This window comes from Chiroxiphia lanceolata, chromosome 26 (genome assembly GCF_009829145.1).
Source record: "Chiroxiphia lanceolata isolate bChiLan1 chromosome 26, bChiLan1.pri, whole genome shotgun sequence".
Lineage (NCBI taxonomy): Eukaryota > Metazoa > Chordata > Aves > Passeriformes > Pipridae > Chiroxiphia > Chiroxiphia lanceolata.
Window position 1 is genome coordinate 4111901 of NC_045662.1, and position 22000 is coordinate 4133900.

Genomic DNA, 22000 nt, shown 5'->3' on the forward strand with positions numbered 1-22000 from the left:
GAGCAGCTGGTCCCTTGGCTCTGGACCAGGGAATGGTCCATGGATCTGCAATATTGTCACCAGCCTCAGCCTGGGCTGGAGTGAACAAGCTGGATGTCACGGGAGAGCCCTTTCAGGGTCCCAGGGAGCTGAGCTGCTCATTGCTGAGCTTGATGGAATGGGTCTCTCATCCCCAGGCAGGGGCAGGAGGGCTGAGCCAGCCCTTGGAGACAGGACTGGTGTGATCACAAGCTGTTCAATACCTTCAGAACAGAAAGGCCACACTCAGCCAGCCGGGGGGGCTGGCAGCACGTGGGCTGTCATAGTGCCTGGGTGGCCTCGAGGATGAACAACTTCAGCAGGACTGGCGGGAAGAGCTTCAACCATCATGCAAAGACCATCTAGTGCCAGACAGGTCCATGATCCCTGAAGTGTAGCAGAGAGAACCTCCCTGCCCTACTCTGCCTGGCCCTTTGGATGAGCAGGAGCTGCAGACTGGCTGTGTCAGCAGTGCTGGTTCCCTGGGAATCAATCCCACGAGGGGATCTCCTCGGCACCAAAACGGGCAGAGCGGGTCTGTGCTCCAGCACAGCCCTCACTGGTGGTGACAGCTCATGAAGCATCGATGTCACAGGGCTGGGAGCTTGCCTGGCCCCGGGTCTGGCTTCACCGCTCCAGTCTGGAGCCCAGAGGAGGACAGCACGAGTCACTCCCCTTTGTCCTCCCCTGTGCACCGCTGCCTCCATCGCTGCCTCCTCCCCTCCGCAGTGGCCGGGCCGTGCTGCCCCTGTGTCAGCGTGGGCAGGAGGGGATCAAACGGGGTATCACCCTCATCCCACAGCTCGGGCAGCCGAGGCTCGGCTCCCTGGCTGATGGCGACGAGCCCCGCGCCTGCCCAGAGGGAGTTTCCATTGCAAACACACACCACCGTCTCCTTTCTTGGTAACTGATCTGGGATTGCTTTTTCCAGATAATATGGGGGAGGCCGTCAGGACATGTCCTGGCAGATGATAGAAAATTGAGACAGAAACAAAGACATCGTTTGTCACTCCACACCTTGATATATTTGTTACCCATTTTGTGTTGTGCAGACTAACAGAGCAAACCCGTCAGCCTGGGCCCGCCATCCCTCACACACAGGAGACACCTTTCCCAGGGCTGCATCATTCAGCGGGTTCCCACTGAGCTGGGAATTGCTGTGGAAGGCACTGGGGAGAAGCCGGTCCACAGGGGAAACCTAATGACTCCTAATTAGCTCTTATTCATGACACTAAAAGCGCAATTAAGTGCTATTGTTTGAGGCAAATGCAACACACTGACCGTTGCTGTTTCGCACCACTCTGGGCACCCCAGCAGGTAATATCACCTCCCCTCCTATGCGAGGAGCGCAGCTCGTCCCTCCCCCCTGCAGCACACAGGCAGAGATAGCATCTCCGGCGTGCTTCTTGCAGGAGCAGACTCCGATACCATCTCCCGAGCATTACGACGTTCCCTTTTTCTTTTATCTCAAGGGAATTTGTTGTGGGTGAGTGTTTCAGGAGAGCCTGGGAGACTGAATTCTTCTGCTAACATGAAATAGCCGAAGCAGCGGCTGCTCCTCCGCATCCTGATGCCCCGTCACAGCCGGCTCAGGGAGCTCTGTGCTGAGGGTTCCTATGTCAGAGTGGGGCTGGTTTGGGATTGTTGTTCAGGAGCTCAGTCAGGGGCCTTGGCAGCAGCTGACCAGCAACAACTTTGACCAGAAAAGTCCAGAAAAAGCTGACATTGCAGGGCAAGCTCCACATTTCCTCTGACTCCTCTGCCACGTGGTAAAAGAGCTGAAACATGGGTTGAGGCTGTGATAATACAGAAGGAAAAGCCCTAAATCCAGGTGTTCCCTACCTGTGGGGCTGTGGCAGGGCTTTACCTCATGTTAGGGCAGTTGTCACCTTCGGGCTGACTCGTAACTTGGCCTAAAATGTGAAGGTGACCTGAGGGGGTTCAGACCTCACAGCACACAGGTTTTGGCCCACATGGGAGGCTCAGGGCCAACATGGGAATTGCCTGGAGCAGGAGGGTGTTTGCTGGAGCGAACATGAGCAATGCGAGCACATCTGCTCCGAGCAGGGGTGGCCGGGGTGGCTCTGGAGCACAGCTCCCACACGATGGCTGTTGGGCAATCCTGTACCCCCCACTGTGGAGGGAAGCAGGCCAGGAACACCCGATCTTTGCCCTGCCAGGTTACCCCAGGATGGTACTGGAAGCTGAGCACTGTCCTCTGCTCGCTCTGCCTTTGCCAGTGGTGGGTTGGGCCCAGGTCCCCTCCTTCCCCAGCTCCCTGAAGGACAGGGTATGTGTGCACCCCAAATCCCCTGATTTGGCAGCCTGGGGAGTCAGGAATCCAAATCTGAAGCCCATGGGTGTGAGGCAGTGCTGCCCAAAGAGCAGAGCCCTTGACTGAGAGGATCCAGAGTCCTTCTCTCTGGTTAAGTTGCTTCCTCGGTGGCCGCCCACAAAATCACCCCACGCTCCTGGAGCTGCTGAAGGCAGCGTGACTGCTGTGAAGTCCTGGGATCTAACAGAAGGCAGATAAAGCCTTGTTGTTATTGTGTCCTTCAGGGAACAGATGAAAGAAAGGAGGCACCATGAATTACCAAGGGTGAGGCACTGGGAACATCTGAGCACCTCCAAAATCAGTTAAGTGCATTAATGTGAAAACAGCCGGAGGGGCCCGGGAAGGAAGGAGATCACAACAGGAGGGAAAACACAAAAGGGTTCCTAATCCCTATAACTCCCTCACTACCTCACAGGCACCTCTGCTAAAAGCAAAAATAACTTCTCTTATTGAGAATGCCACGGTGGAGCCAGGCGGGCCGGGCTGGGTGTGCGATTTTCCACTGCATGCGGCAAGAGCTGGCGTCACACCAGCGAAGGGTTTTATTCCCAACAAAGAATAAAACAGTGCAGGGTCTAATTTCCTGCTTCTTTGCTGCTTTTTTCAGGCCAATACCTGTCCAGCTGCATGACTGTAATGGCTCTGCCCAGTCCCTCAGTAGCCCGGGGCAGGGGTGGCCGGCGGGGCCTCACCGCTGTCCCTCCCTCTGTGCCGCCCTGGGCAAGCCCTTGGGGGCCACAGAGTCCTCACCCCAGTGCTGGGTGTGGGGGCTTTTGCCCCTCAGCACTTCTGACACAGGTGATGCTGGTCCTGCTCAGTTACTGTTGGCTGTTACTATTACTGACCTCAGCTGCAAATCCATAGGAAAAAACCTATGGCACAAGCACTGATAAGGACTGATCGTACTCTTCCCACTGATAAGGATTTATGCTGCTCTTCCCACTGATAAGGATTTATGCTGCTCTTCCCACTGATAAGGATTGATCACACTCTTCCCATTGATAAGGACTGATCTACTCTTCCATCAGAAATTGCAGGTAACGTGCCCTGGCCGTGGGTGTCTGATACAGTTGCAGTCCCACTCCTCTGATTCAGGATATTTAGGCATTAAAACCTGCCTCAGCCAGGAGAGAGAGGAAATTGTGGCAAGGATTTTTTAGCTTCTACACATTCTTTAGAAGCCACAGGCTGCTTCTGTGGAATTTGGGACAGGTGATGGAGCAAAGCAGGTACCCATTGCTGTAGGGACTTTCCAGTCTCTGTCAGGAGATTCAGCCCAGACTGGTACAAAAGCAGAAATTACTGGAGTTCCTTCTCTTTTGAGCTACAAGATTTCTGCCAAATCCCATATCAGTACACAAATCCTGCCAGGTCTGTGCTTGTCCTGGGTTAGAGGTCCTGACGGGAAAGTTTCCATCTGGCTCTGGGTTGGCCCATATAAAGATTATGGATGTGCAGAGCTCTTAAGTCAGCAGCTTTCCTTGGCTTTAGACTCTTTAAAAAAGCAAATAAACAGATTTGTAGATTTTTGCAATGATATCAGCCACTTGCGGGCGACCTGGCGGATCACAGAGGATTCACTTGTGTTACTTCATGAGGGAGCAGCGGGTGGAGCTGGGCTGGGAATGCTAAAATGTAGCCATGAACAGGAGCCTGGACCAGGTGCCAGGACCATTCGCCAGGTGCTGGGAATGGAAGCGGAAGGAAAAGATCCCATGTGTGCCATGGTGCTGCTGGTGGGATGTGACAAAAGGTGTGAAATCAGGGAGAGGAAAATGATGATTCTGGAATTTGGCTCAGGCTGTCAGGGGTGACGAAAAGCACCGGGAACGCCTCCTGGCCGGGCTATAAAGGGCCCCGAGGCAGGAGAAGGAGCACTCACTGCTGAGCTGCAGAACTGCCTCTCTCTCCACCTCCAGCCTCCACCATGAGCACCACTGTCAGGCAATACTCCTCCTCCACCTCCCTCAAGGGATTCGGGAGCCTGGGGGGAGGCTCCAGCAGGCTTTCCTCCGTGCGTGTCGGAGGGGGAGGCTACAGGGCCCCCAGCGTGCACGGGGGCTCCGGCAGCTACTCCGTCTCTTCCCGCGTCGTCTCGGGGCTCGGAAGTGGCTTTGGGGGCAGCTACTGCAGCAGCGTAGGAGGGGCCCTCGGCGGGGGCTTTGGGGGCAGCTTTGGGGCCGGCTTTGGGGCCGGCTTTGGAGGGGGCTTTGGAGGCGGCGATGGCATCCTGCCGGCGGGGGAGAAGGAGACGATGCAGAACCTCAACGACCGCCTGGCCGCCTACCTGGACAAGGTGCGAGCCCTGGAGGAGGCCAACACCGACCTGGAGGTCAAGATCAGGGAGTGGTACAAGAAGCAGGGCCCTGGTCCCGACCGGGACTACAGCCCCTACTACAGGACCATCGAGGAGCTCAGGAACAAGGTAGGACTGGGGGTTAACGCAGTGGGACATCGTGTGTCAGAGAGGAAGCAGAAACACTGACTGTTACTTCTGTAATTAGTCAGCACTAATTATGTTGTAAAAAGTGTCCCAGTGGCTCATGGGGAGCGCCAGGTTGGAAATCAGGGGTGTTTCAACGTCATCTTTTGGTTGCATCCTCCTGGGTGGGACAAGTGGCAGCTTTCACTGGCAGAAACGGATGTAACAAGATGTAACACAAAAATGAAGAATACAGACAAGTCTGCACTGATCATGTGTGTTCTTGGGAGTTTTAAAGGAATGTGCAGGGAAAGTTGTAACTGTGGGCAAACTGTGAGACGCTGATGTCATGTTTGGAAACATTCAGGTAAAGAATTTGCAAACTTGTTTCAGCTCCTCCTATTAAGGAGATTTAGATGATAAAAAGATGGATCTGACCAATAACAAGTTCTTCGCCTCCTTTTGGCAGTCACTGCCCCAGGGCTGCTTGGTGCAAAGCCCCCAGCCCAGGCATCTTGGGGGATTCCTCTCCATCTGATTTGAGTCCCAGCACCCCATTTTGGAGGAAATGCTCCAATTTCTTTTGTTCTCTGTTACTTCCCATGCACGAATTGCCCCCAGCAAACACACAGGAAGCCTTGTGCAGCTGGAGCTGTGGGAGTGCTGGCAAAGGATGCAGGGAATCCATTTTCCTCCCCTCTCCTTAACCCAATTCTCCCAAACTCTGACTTGAATCTCCTCCCAGGAGGGGTTATTTGCTTTGGTAATATGAAAACCAGAAGCTGTAGGCACCTGCTCACTGCCTTTTGCTCCATTTCTCTTGCCAAGAAATTAAATCCACCCCAGAACAAGGTGTGCCAAGTGCAGACACCCTGCTGGTCCCTCTGTCCTGCCACGGTGCTGCAGGTGGGGAGCACGTGATTCCTCCTTGACCTTGCTATAATCAGCACCTGCCCTGAAGGACGGGAACAAAAGCCATCATCAGATTTCACACATCTTTCATGGCCCCACTTTGCCTTTTGGAACACTTACTGATGGATTTTTGGAAAGGGAAGTCACAGACTAACCAGCCCCTTCCCACAGTCGCAGCTGCATCTCCCTTGTCCTGATTCCATGCACACTTCTGCTAAAGAAATCTCAAACTTCCCCAAAACTGCTCCTGTCCCAGCACTCCCACTGTGCTGCTTCCCTTGATCTGTCAGGAGGAGTTCCTGATGCTCCTTTTTTTATCCTCCACCCACCAGGTGCTGGCGGCCACAGTCGACAATGCCAACCTCTTGCTGCAGATTGACAATGCCAGGCTGACGGCTGATGACTTCAGGACCAAGTAAGCCACATTTCCTGGAAAAATGGAGCAAAGGGAAGTTTGATGCAATGAGGAGAAAATCCCACCCAAACCCCAAAAAGGCAGCGGGAAAACAAAGCCTTCAAAACGAGGGTGTAATTTCCAAAGCAGATGGTTATTTCAGTCTTACAGGCACTCAGGGATTGTGTTGCTTCCATCCACAACCACTGTGTTATTCCCATTCCTTGTTCACCCATGGCACGGGCTCTCCTGTGCAGAGGCCTTGCCCTGTGCCTCGCTGTGCACTTAATCCGTGTGTGCAGCTGCACAGGGCACAGGGCCAGCACCAGGGCCTGGTGGGATCAGGAGCAGGGTGATGTGATGGACTCAGGTGGACACTGTTTTGCTGGTTTTCCCCACATTTGTGCAGCTTTGCTGACTGTTGCTGTGCCCCCAGGTTTGAGTCGGAGCAGGCCCTGCGCCTGAGCGTGGAGTCCGACATCAACGGCCTGCGCCGCGTCCTGGACGAGCTGACCCTGTCCAGAGCCGACCTGGAGATGCAGATCGAGAGCCTGAAGGAGGAACTGGCTTATCTGAAGAAGAACCACGAGGAGGTGAGCACAGAGCCAGGCTCAAAAAAGGCCACCCTGGGCCCAGAAATTTGATCCCTGGTCCAGCCTTTAAGGCTACACTAAGTACTGGGCAGGAGGTGAGAAGTGCTGGTGAGGCAGCAGAGGGGCTACACCTTGGACAGCAGCACATCCTCCCCATCCTCCTCGGAGCTCGGAGCCTGGGTAACACCCACTCACCACTTGGCATGTCAGTAATAACCACTGTAGCTGTTAGAACTTTATTAACATCCCTCACAGCTTCGGGCAGGGAAGGTCTGTTCCTTAAGAAATGAACCAGCTACAGGCTCTATTTTATTTTCCAACGAATTAACTCCCACAGGGATTTCTTAAGAATTTGAACTATTTTCTTTGTGGTCATAGGGCAAAGACCCCAGTTTGCTCCCTGTTGATCTGCCTCCAATGCTCCCTTTCCTGAAGAACTCTGTCTCAAGAAGAACATTTTATATGCTGGTTCTTGGAGTGCATGAAGATGTTTTTCTCTTTCTGTGCCAGGAAATGACTGCACTGCGAGGGCAGGTGGGTGGGGAGATCAGCGTGGAGATGGACGCTGCCCCCGGAATCGACCTGACCAAGATCCTGGCGGAGATGCGGGAGCAGTACGAGAGCCTGGCGGAGAAGAACCGCAGGGACGCCGAGCAGTGGTTCTTCAGCAAGGTGAGGGGCTGGGGGGGAGCAGTGGGCGCGGGGCCGGGGCTGTGCCCACCACCGGGGCTCTGAGGGCACGGCTCGGCCTCACTGCAGACGGAAGAGCTGAACCGGGAGGTGGCCATCAACACGGAGCAGCTGCAGAGCGGCAAGACGGAGATCACGGAGCTGCGGCGCACGATCCAGAGCCTGGAGATCGACCTGCAGTCCCAGCTCAGCACGGTACGGGGGGTAGGGGGCACCCAGGGACACGGGCCCGGGGCCACAGGGCTGTCTGTGCCCCCCTGGCCACCCCCATGCCCCTGAGCTGGCCCCGTGCCCGTCCCACAGAAAGCGGCGCTGGAGGGCACCCTGGCCGACACGGAAGCGCGCTACGGCACCCAGCTGGCCCAGCTGCAGGCGCTGATCACCAGCGTGGAGGAGCAGCTGGCCGAGCTGCGCTGCGACATGGAGCGCCAGAACCACGAGTACAGGGTCCTGCTGGACGTCAAGTGCCGCCTGGAGCAGGAGATCGCCACGTACCGCCGGCTCCTGGAGGGCGAGGACGCCCAGTGCGTGAGGGGCTGCGCGGGGAGGGCGGTGGGAGGACACGAGGGATAGCAAAGGAAACAGAAAAGGAACCACCTGCATTCCCTGCAGGGTCCTGTCAGCCCATTCCCTGACTCACCACATGCAACAGGGTCCCCAAGTCCAGAACAGCCCCGTGGTTATAACGGTGCTGCAGCATCCCTGGGATCCACCTCCCATCCCTCCTGTGTCCATGTGACCCTGGGGAGGGAGCAGGTGCTGCCTTGGTATCCACATCCCCGTGGCACACATGCATCCTTAGCAGTTTGTTCCCTTAATTGTGACACTGTGCAGTTTCCAGGAGCACTGGAATTTTAATCACTTACTGGTGATTATCACAAGAAATAAAGGCAGGGTTTAAATAATGATTTTGTCTTAGCAATCACCCACTTTTTTCCTGTTTCTGACCACCCTTTCCCTGTTCTCCTCCTGTAGCATGTCCTCCCACTACATCGCACCAAAAGAAGGTAAGAACAGGTCTTGGCTGAAGCTCTGATCACATACAGCTCTATCACATCCTTATCCACCTTCTTAGCACAGAATTCTTCTACTAATCTACTAAAGTTACTATTTCATTACATTTCCAAAATGTGAATTGACACAAACCACTCTTATGATATATCAAAACTTGTTTGAGAAATTATCTGAGCAGACTGAAACTGTACAGTGAAGCTTTTAGGGGTGAGAATGGGGTGTTACGTTGGGTTTCTGAGGTGATGGTTCTAATAACAAATCTTTAGGATGAAGCTCTTTAAGACACTTTCTCCTTGCTGCCCTGGAAATAATGGTTCCTTCCCTCCCCACTGCAGGGCCTGTAACCACCCGCCAGATCCGCACGATCTTCGAGGAAGTGCAGGATGGGAAGGTGATCTCCTCCCGAGAGCAGATCACCCAGGCTGCCCACTGAGCCCTCGGAGCCCACTGAGCCTGGTTTGCTGCAAATCTCGCCTGGCACAGCAAAGCAGATCCCAGCTGACATGCTCTGGCCCTGTGTGCCATGAAAAGCACCTTCTCCCTCTCTCACCCCCCTCCTTCCCCTCCCTCACCCTTCTCTCAGCGCTGTGCCACGCACAGAAATCAAATAAAGCTTCTCCTCACACTCCTGCAAACCAGGCTCTGGTCCCGTTGCTCTCGGGCTGTCCCCCTCCTGCAGCCGTGGGACAAAGCTCCTCCCTGGAAGGACCAACACTCCCCATCCTTGGTACCCCGATGGTGGGCCCAGCACACCCACACCTCTGAACACCTGAGACCTGGCAGCTCCAGGGAAGAGGGGATGGATGCTGGTGTGGAGGAGATCTAGACAGGAACTGATCCCACAGGTGGTGGGAGGTGAAACCTGTCACTGTGTCTGCGTTTCACCTCGGGCTGGGCACTGAGAGATTCAGGTCGGGCAAAGTGCTGCTCCCCCACCAGGACACCCAGGGACAGCAGAGCCGAAGCTTTAACCCAGAGAGGCCAAGCAAGAACGTGAGCAAAGCCCAGGTGATGCAGCCAGGACCCTGCAAACAGGACCCCCCAGCTCTGCCCCAGCAGCTGCCCCCCAGTCCGGATCCTGAGTTTGGGAAGCTGCAGGTGGGGCAGGGATCCGCTGGCTGCTGCCCCTCCAGACAGGCAAACTCAGCTCAGTTTGATTCCTGCTTCCAAAGGTGCCTCTGAAGGGTGAGGAAAACAGTGATAAGAAGCAGTGGGGTATGGTCTGTGCAAGCAAAAAGATTAAAATTCTTCTGGGAGTTCTTCTGGCACTCCCTGGGGTGCTGGTGGCTGCTCCTGACACAGCAGTTCCCACTGCTGTCAGCTGGCCCAGCGTTCCTGGAAAGCCAGTTCAGACACATTCTTGGCTGGATTCTGTCACATTTATTACTTCATAAATCCAACTTCTAAATCAATGAGATGAATCAGAGCAATGCTACTGATTGTGAGTGAGAGCAGAGCTGGCCACACAGCTTTATGACCTCTCTCCAGAAAATCTGCCTGGAATTTAGGAGGAGATAAGACAAAATTCTTTTTTTTTCCCCCCAGACATTGGAATGATGCCTGCAGTGCATCAGCTGGGTTGGCAGGGACCCCCACAGTCCTGCCCTGCAGCTCTGCCCAGCACCAAGGGCTGTGTCCCCTCTGTCCCCTTGGAGCAGACCCCTGTGATCCCTGTGGGTCATCAGCTGCCCTGAGCACCCCCAGCATCCACCAAGCAGTGGAGACACCATTTGGTTTAAAGCTGAATTCTATCAATCAGTGAGCTCATTTCCACTCAGATTCCACCCAAGGACATGGAAACAACCCAGTGAGGCAGTGCTGGGGTCAAGAGAACATCCTTGTGGTGCATCATGGATGATCCACGCACCAACAGCGGCACAGTTTCCAGCCGGAGGCACTTCCAGCCCCAGCACCTCCACAGTCCTGCAGACTGCACTCCCTCTGCTCCCACAGCCTTGAAGGAGCAGCTCTGGGCAGCCTCGGGTCTCTCCCAGGGGAGATCCATAGTCTGGGGCCTCTCCCTGGGGGGATCCATGCCCTGGGCTGGATAAAGGCAAGGCTGAGCCATCCAAGCTCAGCTGCCTGAGAAGGGTCAGGACAGACACAGCCTGCAGTCGACCCTCCGGCTGCCACCCTTGCGACACAGAGCGAGGGGCTGCTGAGGTGCCTCGCTGGAATTCACCCTTGCTTCATATTTTTCTCCCGTAAAAGTCTGGGCACACCCCTGTTCCTATAGAAACAACAAATAACACTTTTCTAACGAAATCCCCTGGTTTAATTACTCCTACTGCACAGTGTGAGGGAGGTGTGAAAAACAGAAGTCGATTCTCTCCTGCCTTGAGCACTATTAATTAGCCCTGACCTCAGGAAACCCGTCAAGGAGGGATCTGCAGGCTCATGCTGACAGGCAGCGGCAGTTTAAGGCATGTTTCAAAAACTGGGAATTTAGTCCACAAAGACAGTTTGACTTCTCAGGCTACACGGAGTTACTAAAGACCACTTTAGAAAGAGACATTGATATGTGGGTTTTCAGCTCATTTTAAGGACAGGAGAAACTTTATAAACACATTTAAAGAGAGAAGTGGTTTTATCCAGGTAGTATCTGGGTCTGCTGATATATGAGTTTGGAGCCAGAACTTCACCTCCATTTTCCTCCTACAGAATTGTGTGTTTAAACATCAATGTGCAACCACAAAGCTGTTATGCCACAGAACTGGAGTTATGATTTTGAAGTGTATTAAAGGTGGGCTCACAGTGTGCACGTGCTCGTGAACAGAGGCAGGATCTGGTTTAATACCCAGCCTTTTACTTCAAAGAGCGTGATACAAACAACATGCAGTCCTTGTGGTTGTGTTCAATGGGAGGTCATGGAAATAATGTCCTCGAGTGGTTAATGTTGTTTTCCACCTTAATTAACACTTCATGATTTTAATTGCTGCCCTGTGGCATTATCAAAGTATCACAGATATTTTGGGCAGTGTGTATTTTTATGACACAGCAGTTCAATGGCAAACAAAAGATGAAAGAAAAGGCAATTTCACGCGCAGACAGAGCCACGTGTCACACGTGTGACACACACAGTGACAGTGTGACGGTGTGACAGTGACCTTGTGACACCCTCACTGCTCCGAGGGCTTTGCTCAGGGCCAGGCTGAGGGTTTGGACTCACAGGGGGCTCTGCGCTGGTTTTGTCTCTGACGTTCCCCTTTCCCCTTGTCACCACTGCAATGGGGGAGGACAAACCACAGCATTGCCCGGGCGAAGATGAGGAAATAAAGATGAGGAGGAAGCACATTCCTCGGAGTGACACGTCCCGGCCGCCCCCGCGCTGCTGCACCTTCCCCGTGTGCACCTGGGCAGGACGGGGGAGTGGGCGGCGCTGGCCCCGCGCCCGCGCTCACGCCAGGGATGGAACAGCCAGAGCCAACAGGGCCGAGGCTCCGGTCCTGCAGAGCTCCAAGTCCTACGAAGATGGGCAACCACTCCTCCACAGCAGCCGACTCCTGATATTCCAAGGACACATCCCACTCCTGCACCGTCTCCAGCTTTCTGCAGAGGGAGGGGAGGGAGTCGTGCCCTTTGAGCTGCTCAGTAATGTACCTTTGTTCTTCTTTCCATTCTCTTTCCCCCCTCCTTTGGCAAATGATCTAAGGAAGAACTTGGCTGTTGGGAAGGGGCTGTTGGGGCCTGTCTGCAGAGACAGCCCAACAATCCACCGTGTGCGCACATGAGCGTTCCATCCTCCTCCACACCCTGTGTGACGAGCCAGGGACACTGGGATTGGTGGGCTCTGCCCGTGCCGTGGGTCAGCACGGAGTGCCGACAGCAGACCACGGCACTGCACTCAGGTTTGGAGTCCTTTTGCTCGTCAGACACAACCACAGTCTCTCCTGAAGCTCTGTTAACACGGGAGCTGTCAGCTCCAAACTCACACTGCACTTGCCCTGCCTGGTCACAACTGATGGAGTTGTCCCTCTCAGAAAACATCACCAACGTTGGCTGCTGAGCTGTGCTGCTGTCAGCTTTGTGCTCCTGTTCACAGGGCTTAGACACCAGGAGTTTGTTCCTTACATCCTTCATCTACTTTACGCTATTCCGCATTTTTCCTGGAGCATCTCATAATGTCTAGCTAGCAGCCATACCCTGCCCTTTCAGGATGGTTTGCTAGTGCTCATCCACAAAGAACACAAACCATCCCCTGCTAATGCCTTTTCACATTCCCCCACTCATGGGTGGTCTCTGAAGTAAAGACTCGAGTGAGCCCTGGAGCACGAATTCCCTTTTCATTGCTTTTTCACTACTGATCATCCCTCTCCCTGTGGATAAAAGAGCACACTTGTATTTCCAGGATCAGAAGCCAAGTTCCTTCTGGCACCATTGTACTCACGGGGCTGTGGAGGTGTCACGACACAGCTGCTGTCCCTGCAGGTCTGTGTGCAGCCTAAGCAGGGACAGGAAACTATAACTGGGATGAAAAGCCACAGTAAAAGAGATGCTGAGTTACTCCCTCAAACACTGCCTGTTCCAGAGCTAACAGTGCAGAAGGAATTAAATCGTAGCCCTGAGCAAGGAGCCTCCTCCTTTGAATCACACCTGATGATTTACTTGGAAATGGAAGAAGCATAAAGACGCCCTTTGTGAGAGAAAAACCTTCTAGTGGAGTATGACAAAAAGCATCAACAGAACAAAGGCAAAAATGACGATTCTGGAAGTTGGCTCAGGTTTTAGGAATGATGAAAATCGTCGGGAATGCAACAAAAAAAAAAAACCCCGTGTGGCAACGCCTCCTGGCCGGGCTATAAAGGGCCCTGAGGCAGGAGAAGGAGCACTCACTGCTGAGCTGCAGAACTGCCTCTCTCTCCACCTCCAGCCTCCACCATGAGCACCACTGTCAGGCAATACTCCTCCTCCACCTCCCTCAAGGGATTTGGGAGCCTGGGGGGAGGCTCCAGCAGGCTTTCCTCCGTGCGTGTCGGGGGGGGAGGCTACAGGGCCCCCAGCGTGCACGGGGGCTCCGGCAGCTACTCCGTCTCTTCCCGCGTCGTCTCGGGGCTCGGAAGTGGCTTTGGGGGCAGCTACTGCAGCAGCGTAGGAGGGGCCCTCGGCGGGGGCTTTGGGGGCAGCTTTGGGGCTGGTTTTGGGGCCGGCTTTGGAGGGGGCTTTGGAGGCGGCGATGGCATCCTGCCGGCGGGGGAGAAGGAGACGATGCAGAACCTCAACGACCGCCTGGCCGCCTACCTGGACAAGGTGCGAGCCCTGGAGGAGGCCAACACCGACCTGGAGGTCAAGATCAGGGAGTGGTACAAGAAGCAGGGCCCTGGTCCTGACCGGGACTACAGCCCCTACTACAGGACCATCGAGGAGCTCAGGAACAAGGTAGGACTGGGGGTTAATGTGACATCTTCATCAGAGTCACTTGTAAAAAGATGACCTTGTTCCTAAGAGCTGAAGGGAAGAGGAACAAATGGCCTGAGATGGAAAACAGAAAGAGCTTTGGAATAACAGTTGCAATTTATGAACAGCAGATCATGAGGCACCAGGATGGGGTTTCCATTGACTGTTCCAGTGCAGGGAGAACGGTGGGGCAGGAAAGCAGGAGTCAGACACTGATTCATGTTACCTGATGTACGTGCTGCCTTCCCTCATGCTGCTTGTTCCCCTGTAGATATGTGCTCCCTGTCAGGCTCCTGCTGGAGCTCAGCAGGCAGGGACACGTTATCTCTTGGCCCCTTCACTGTTGACTGATATGCAAATGGAGGAGATAAGTCATTCTCACAAATATGCTACAAACCCAATCTTTTCTAGCATGTGAGGAGGCTCAAGGTGGAGGTTAAAGTAGAGAGGAACTGTCCTATGGAATGGTTGTTCTTTGGGAGTTGCAGACAGACATGAGTGAAATCCAAGGGTTGGATCACCCTGGGCTGTGGTAGGTGCTGAAATCAGATGTGTGCCCTGCTCTAAAATGCAGCAGATGAAAACAGGGCCAAGCTCGTGTCTTTATCCTTAGCAGCTCCTTGGATGATTTTAGGCAAAAGTCCCTGATCCAAAGCACCAGAATGTGCCATCCCTCCCTGCCCTGCCATCACTGCCCCCCTTCTGCCCTCATCACTCATCCCCAGTGAGCTCAGGTTCCACGGACGGGATGAGGTGTGGGGTTGGGCAATGACATACCTGGTCTGTGATTAAATTCCAGGGAAATGGGGCAGGGTCACATTCCTAGAATTTTTCTGTTCTTTAACTGTTCTCTTGGGCTTCACCCTGGGGGGAAGGGCCTTTGCCTGAAGCTCCTCTTCAGATTCCAGCTTGTCGGGTGTGCTCTGATGGAGCACAGGAACACAGGAGCTGTCTCTGGATTTGAGCAAAGAAGTGCTGAGTCTCACAGAAACCCTCTGCTCCTGATCCAGGGGGAGGCAGACACTTTCCTCCCATCCTGCAGAACAGCTGAGAAATGACCACATCAATATTCCTGGATTATTCCCTGGATATCCCCTGAAGGAGCAGAACTCAGTGAGAGCTTTTCATTAGCTTGTGGCTACAGAAATTCCTGCTCACTAAACGGCCAATCATTTTCATAATCCCAGAGCAAATATTTGCACCTCAGGTGTAATTATGAAAGCCAAACTACGCAGGCACAAGGCACTCCTTCCTTCCTTCCTCAACCCTTTTCTCCTTCTCAGCCAGGCTCTTCCCATTCCCAAAGCCTGGAGTGCTGCCAGGGCTCAGCATGGTGTGAGCACCTGGAGATGCCACCTGGGCAGGGCCGTGTGCCCATGGCAGTGTCCTGACAGGACTGAATCTGTGCTGACGGGAGATGGAGCTGAGCACCCCCGTCTCCCTCTTTGCAGAGCCCACCTGGAGGTCCAGCCCCACGCCAGGAGGTCCAGTGCCGCTCCAGTCCCAGTGCTTCCCCGGATGGGATTGCTGCCAGTGGTTTAAAATGACTTTTTAACTCTTTTTCTTTCTTTTATCCCCCACCAGATTCTTTCTGCAACTGTTGAAAATGCCAACATCGTCCTGCAGATCGACAACGCCAGGCTGGCAGCAGATGACTTCCGAACCAAGTGAGTCCAGCGCCTCCGAGAGCTCCTGGGACAAGGGAGGAAAGGCCTGGCTGTTCAAGGCTGTTCTTTCTGCACCTGGGGTTGCTCCACCAGGTCACTGCTCGCTAGGAGTGCGACATTTGGGAATTGTGCCTCTCTCCCTGGGCGCAGCACTGACATTCCTGCGCTGTGAGATCTGTGCACACACACTGAATTACAGATTCTTGGCAGAAAATGCCAAGCTGGGGAAGGAAAAGACAAGAATAATCCTGTGTGAGGTGGGTGTTTGCAGCTGTGTGTGTGCCCCCAGGTTTGAGTCGGAGCAGGCCCTGCGCCTGAGCGTGGAGGCCGATATCAATGGCCTGCGCCGCGTCCTGGATGAGCTGACCCTGTCCAGAGCCGACCTGGAGATGCAGATCGAGAACCTGAAGGAGGAACTGGCTTATCTGAAGAAGAACCACGAGGAGGTGAGCACAGAGCCAGGCTCAAACTGGGACCTACAAATATTTCTTGTGCACCAGGTCAGGTCAAACACGCAGGAGTCTCTGCAATTAGGAATGTCAGGAGTCACCTGAGGGGGAAGGTGGAGGGAAATAATCCCTTCGGATAGGACTTCCAGGAGGTCTGTGGGGTGCATATGCTGAGTGCAAATAAGAAATTTCTCAGGATGGAAATATACCTTGTCACTGTGACGTGTATCATGTGTCTCTTCTGTGCCAGGAAATGAGTGCCCTGCGTGGGCAGGTGGGTGGGGAGATCAGTGTGGAGATGGACGCTGCCCCTGGAATCGACCTGACCAAGATCCTGGCGGAGATGCGGGAGCAGTACGAGAGCCTGGCGGAGAAGAACCGCAGGGACGCCGAGCAGTGGTTCTTCAGCAAGGTGAGGGGCTGGGGGGGAGCAGTGGGCGCGGGGCCGGGGCTGTGCCCACCACCGGGGCTCTGAGGGCACGGCTCGGCCTCACTGCAGACGGAAGAGCTGAACCGGGAGGTGGCCATCAACACGGAGCAGCTGCAGAGCGGCAAGACGGAGATCACGGAGCTGCGGCGCACGATCCAGAGCCTGGAGATCGACCTGCAGTCCCAGCTCAGCACGGTACGGGGGGCGGGGGGCACCCGGGGACACGGGCCCGGGGCCGCAGGGCTGTCTGTGCCCCCCTGGCCACCCCCGCGTCCCTGAGCCGGCCCCGTGCCCGTCCCACAGAAAGCGGCGCTGGAGGGCACCCTGGCCGACACGGAAGCGCGCTACGGCACCCAGCTGGCCCAGCTGCAGGCGCTGATCACCAGCGTGGAGGAGCAGCTGGCCGAGCTGCGCTGCGACATGGAGCGCCAGAACCACGAGTACAGGGTCCTGCTGGACGTCAAGTGCCGCCTGGAGCAGGAGATCGCCACGTACCGCCGGCTCCTGGAGGGCGAGGACGCCCAGTGCGTGAGGGGCTGCGCGGGGAGGGCGGCGGGAGGACACGGGGCGTAGACACCACATGTGCTGCCTGGGAACTCAGTCCAGCTGCAGCTTTCAGTGCTGGGCTCCATATTCACACCAGCCGTGGATGCCCAGTGGCTCTGTCCCTGGTTTCTGCCTGGACTGGGATGCTGCACCAGGCTCCCTTCCCTGCTGGAGGGGGCTGTGGTCCCTCTGCTCCCCAGCAGAGGCCAAGTGTAGCAGCACTTTTAGCAACCTCCATGAGCCTTCTCTGTTTTCCTCCTGCCTGAACACAGAGCCTGTATAACAGCAGCAACAGATGTTTGTCCCTAACTTCTCTTTGGTTTTGTGCTTCTCCTGCAGCATCTCCTCCCAGTACTCCTCCGCCATATCCCCACACTCCGGCAGAGATGGTAAGAACCTGCCACCTCCTGAAGAATGTGCAATATCTGATAAAGTGTTAAGAAATTCTCTCCCTCCTGCCATGAATAACTGTCCCCCCTTTCCCCCTGCAGTGGTGACATCGTCCCGCCAGGTCCGCACGATCGTCGAGGAGGTGCAGGATGGGAAGGTGGTCTCCTCCCGGGAGCAGGTTGCACTCACCACTCGCTAGGAGGGCCAGTAGGACCCTCGACCCCAGGCTCAGGAGAGCAGTGAGCTGAGCCAAGCACTGCCTGAGTCCCTGGGTTGTGTCCCAGAAAGCTTCCTCCACCTCCTCCTCCTGCCTGTATTACCCTCATTCCATGCAGGTGCCTCTGGACACACTTAATAAAGCTTTTTCTCCTCGCTAGTGCAACTGCAGACTTGTCTATCACTGACACAAGATCCCTCAAAGCCTCAGGGTTGTGTGTTCATGCCAGGGAAAGTCCTAAGAAACCACAAGAAGAAGCCAGTGAGAGGAGGGGAATGGCGGGAGAGGGGTTTCACCTGGAGGGATATGGGTTCCACCTGGAGCAAAGATAATTGGAGACAGCTTTTTCTAATGAACTCATTGCTTGTAAATACACAGGACTGGCTGAGACATAAACCAGATTAGTGAAAGGAATTGAAGGCAATTATGGACAGATGAGGTCTGAGGTCAATGTGCCACGCGACTGATAATTAAAACCAACAAAATAAAGCTCAGTTCTCTTGGGATCATAAAAAATCACTTTCTCCTGTAAACTGAACTTGAATGACTTTGGCAAGACTGCTGCTGTCAGATGTTCCATCTGAGACACGAGCTCAGTGTCAGGCTGGTTGGCAAACCTCATCCCCACTTGCCTGCTACCCCTTTTGACTGTCTTTAAATCACACTATTGGGCAGGGAAACCTTATACAGAGCTTTTTATGCTGCCCCAGGGCTGCACTTAACAGGATCTAAAGTAACCATTGCTTAATCCGCACGGGGATGAGTAGCAATAATTTTTATCACTATCACATCTAGTAGATCACTGCTAAAATCCTTCCTGAAACACAGGAGGCAGAAGCAGTGCCCGAGGCCAAGCTGCCACTCAGGATTAGTGACACAGTTGGGCAGCAGGTACCGGGTGTGTCTGTGCCCACTTGCTTCCTGGAGAGTCAAAAGCCTGATGGAATCACTCAGATCCAGCTTCACTCTAGCCAGTGGAACCTGGGAGCCCTGTCCAGTCTCAGACCACGGGCTCATGTTAATCCCCCACCTCAAGGATACAGATCTGGGGCTCAGACCAAAGGGAAAGGGACCAGTCTGCAGTAAATCAGCTTCCACAACACACAAGGGACTCCTGTGGCTGAGGCTCAGCTCACTCATCCCTTGGGTGATGAGCGGTGATTCATTGTCCCTCAGCCTCCCCACAGCACTGAGGTCCCACTGAGCACTCACCACGCACTCCCCTGTCCCAGCAGGTTGGGAAAGAGCTGGTGATGTCACACTGGGCATGACAGGACAGGCAGAGGAGATCGAAGAAGTGGGGAGCCTGCCAGGTCTTTCCAGAAAAAGGGAGCGTGAGATGTTATCGTTCTGTATCATCCTTCAGCAATTACAGAGAGGGCAGGAAACGAGCGGAGCGCAGAGTTCATGGACTGTGTCATGCTTCTCCCTCTCTGGAATAACAGACCTTCCTTGGAGAAATAGGAAGTCTCCCAGGCTGACTGAGCCAGAGCTATGTCAAAAATTAAAAACAAATCAAGCGAAATGTACCTGAGCCTGCAGCTGTGTCAGGGTCTGTGGCAGCAGGCAAGGCTGCAGGCGGAAATCCTGAGAACACTGCTAATGTGCTGTGCTTATTTTCCATCAGAACAGAGTTATTTCAGTTTTAAATGGCAGCTTTTTAACTCTTGAGCCATCTGCAGACTGCCCTAAGTGTATGAATACAGAAAAGCTTTCTGCAAACCACAAATCTAACTGATGAAATACAAGTAGGAGGCTAAAGGAAGATGTCAGTCCAGGAGCACCTGCAGCACAGGGAGGGATGGCTCCTTCTGCAGCCAAGAGGGCACAAGGGAGAGATTGATCCAGCAGCACATTTGGTTATCTCTGATTGTCACCCTGTGCTGAGATATTTACATCTATCAGCAGGAACTGCCTGAGGTGAAATCCTGAGGAGAGCTGGGGGAACAGCTGGGAGAGCTGATGGAGAGCCCAGATTTGTAATCAGTGGATTCAGTTCTCCTGGGGTTTTCCTTATTCATCAACATATATTTGCATCAATGAAAAAGGCCTTAATTCTGCATACAGCTCAGTGTAACACTGTTATCACAGGCGAGAGCGAAGTCCAAGCTCAGTACAAGTGATCCCTGTAGTGCTCCAAAGAAGGAAAATACCACAGAACTACTGGGCAATTTATTGCCTGTTACTACTCTTTGATACACACAGTTTGTGTCCGTGAAACATGGACAAATTGTGACTCCAAGAGAAGGACAAATACTGGTTTTGGAGAGCATTGCTCAGATTTTCTGGAAGCTCCAAGCACAAGAAGAAAAGCCTCATTAGGATTCAGCCAGGAGTTACAGAAGCAAGTCCTCAGCAAATGATGGTGAAACTTTAATGGACAACAAAATGAAAAAAAGGGAAAATCAAGAATGTCCTTGAAAAGTATTTCATGACTGAGACACAGAGAGAAATCTATGTGATGTGCCTGTGTCAAACTTAATATAAAACAGGAAGAACACTGACAATAAATAATACTTACATGAGAATTGTCTTTCCAATTTTTGAAGCCCCTTGTGCTTCTCAGAGAGTTATTTTTACAATGCCCTCGAGGAGGGGGATGACTGTTATTATGGTTTCCATCCTACAAAGCATGAAATTGAGACTGGGAGGAGCTGAGTGAATTGCCTGGAGTGACTTGCAAAGCCGGGATCAGACCCCGGAGCACCCCGGTGTCCTCAGAGGGGTGGAGGTACAGCCAATGGCAGCTGGCAGAAAGTGGTGTGACAGGTACATCACCAGCCAGATAAGCAAATACTTTGTAAATAGTTTGTACGGATTTTCCATAGCGACACACGGAAATTCAGCTGACAGTGGGCAGAGAGCTCTCCCTGCCCGGGCTGGAGCCGTGAGAGCCGCCCCAGCTGGCGGGGGCTGGGCTGGGCAGTTCCTGGCTCCAGCTCTGCTCCTGGCATTCCCTGTGTCTGTGCACCAGCAGGGACTCGGGGTTTGGTGCTGTGTCTGAGTCAATGAGTCCCCAGGGAAGCTCTCTTGGACATGAAAACAGCTGGTGACTCAGGGATTGTTTGTAATAACGTGAAATGCTGGATCTCCTTCTTGGGGGCACATTATACTTCATCTGCATTAGCTTAAGGAACAGTCTGAAACCTTAAAATATCCAAAGGATTTCCCTCCAGGGAAATCTAATCTTTCTCATTTCCATTGCCCTGTTGGATCTGGTAATTCTGTGCCGTGGAGCACCCCTGGGAATAACGCCAGCGTGCCCATCCCCTGCCCCATCACAGAGCCCAGGACGCCGACAGAGAGCTGAACTATAATCCCTTTTCTCTCTATTTTTCACAAAGCTCATTACGTGGGAGCAGCACCTTCGCCCGGGGGAGGCTCTTCTGCTCATTTGTCACTTGAAGTAGTCATTTTTCCTGGTCAGGCCGGTGCTGCTGCTCCCGAAGTGCCCGTGGCAGCTGCTTGTGCCCGGCTCCTTCCTCTGCCTCCCCTGGGGCACAGCGGTGCCTGCGAAGGGCTCCCAAGTCAGCCGAGGACGAGGACGGTGCATCAGAGCAGCGCCCCGGGCTGGCTCCGAGGCTGTGGGCAGCAAATTTCCATCTGCAGACTCCAGTCAGGAAGTCAATAAAAGTTAATTCTGGAAGGAGCCTTCCATTAGGCATGGAGATGCCGTCATTAGCAGGTCTCCTCGTCACAAAGTGAAAATCTCTTTAATGATATGGGGGCTGTGACTGCTGGCAGGGCCTGAGGTGTGCTCTGGTGTAAACCCAAGAGCTGGTTTTAATAAAAATTTCGAATTTTGGAGAGGAAAAAAAGCTGCTGTGAAGGACACACAAATCCGGAAAAATCAAGAGTGAAGTTACTGTTCTCCTTTACAAAAGCTGTAGAAATTCTAATCACCTTTGGTAAGGTCTGAAGTTCCAAAAGTAAGGAAGAAACGTAAGTAAGAATCTCTGTTTAGTTTCCAGTAATTGAAAAAACCCCAAAACTTTCCACTCATTATGTGTTTTTTTCTCCTCATTTAAAGAAATCATAAAATCATGTAATCACAGCATGGTTTGGGTGGGGAGGGACCTTAAAGCTCATCTCATTTGACCCCCTGCCACAGGCAGGGACACCTTCTACTAGACCAGATTGCTACAAGCCCTGTCCAACCCGGCCTTGAAAAATGAAGGACCATATAATTATCGATTAAATGGAATTAAATGTTTGCTGAGCTCTAGTTTTATAATTCTTGGATGGAAAACAGACCGATTGTGGCCGGGCTGGAGCTGATCCTGACTCCAGCTCCAGGCAGGGCCTGGCCACCCCTGTGTGTGTCAGGGCACCCTGGCACCGGCTTCGCTTCCTAATGACGGCGCTAACGAAGGACGGGCACCCACAGAACCACCCCACGGTGCAGGAGTCCTGGGTTTGCAGTGGCAAGATAAAATCGAGCCTAATGAACTCGCCCAAATGGCAGAAGCAATATTTGTGAGCCAGGCTGCAGCTAACACATCCTTTATGCCACGTGTCCAGGTGACCTG

At 53.6% G+C, this 22000-nt stretch overlaps 2 protein-coding genes across 2 annotated transcripts; both read left to right on the plus strand.

Annotated features, from left to right (window-relative positions):
- The first annotated feature begins 4207 nt into the window (after positions 1–4207).
- LOC116798500 (keratin, type I cytoskeletal 14-like) lies at positions 4208–9013 on the plus strand. Its single transcript, XM_032710990.1, has 8 exons — positions 4208–4778; positions 6020–6102; positions 6518–6674; positions 7185–7346; positions 7434–7559; positions 7668–7888; positions 8340–8371; positions 8714–9013. Exons 1-8 carry the CDS (start codon positions 4281–4283, stop codon positions 8809–8811), a joined length of 1377 nt encoding a protein of 458 aa, XP_032566881.1. The 5' UTR covers positions 4208–4280; the 3' UTR covers positions 8812–9013.
- Positions 9014–13185: 4172 nt separating this feature from the next.
- On the plus strand, positions 13186–17633 carry LOC116798499 (keratin, type I cytoskeletal 14). The gene is made up of 8 exons (XM_032710989.1): positions 13186–13754; positions 15357–15439; positions 15729–15885; positions 16139–16300; positions 16388–16513; positions 16622–16842; positions 17204–17253; positions 17356–17633. The coding sequence occupies exons 1-8, from the start codon at positions 13257–13259 to the stop codon at positions 17451–17453; spliced, it is 1395 nt and encodes a 464-aa protein (XP_032566880.1). The 5' UTR covers positions 13186–13256; the 3' UTR covers positions 17454–17633.
- The last annotated feature ends 4367 nt before the right edge of the window (positions 17634–22000 follow it).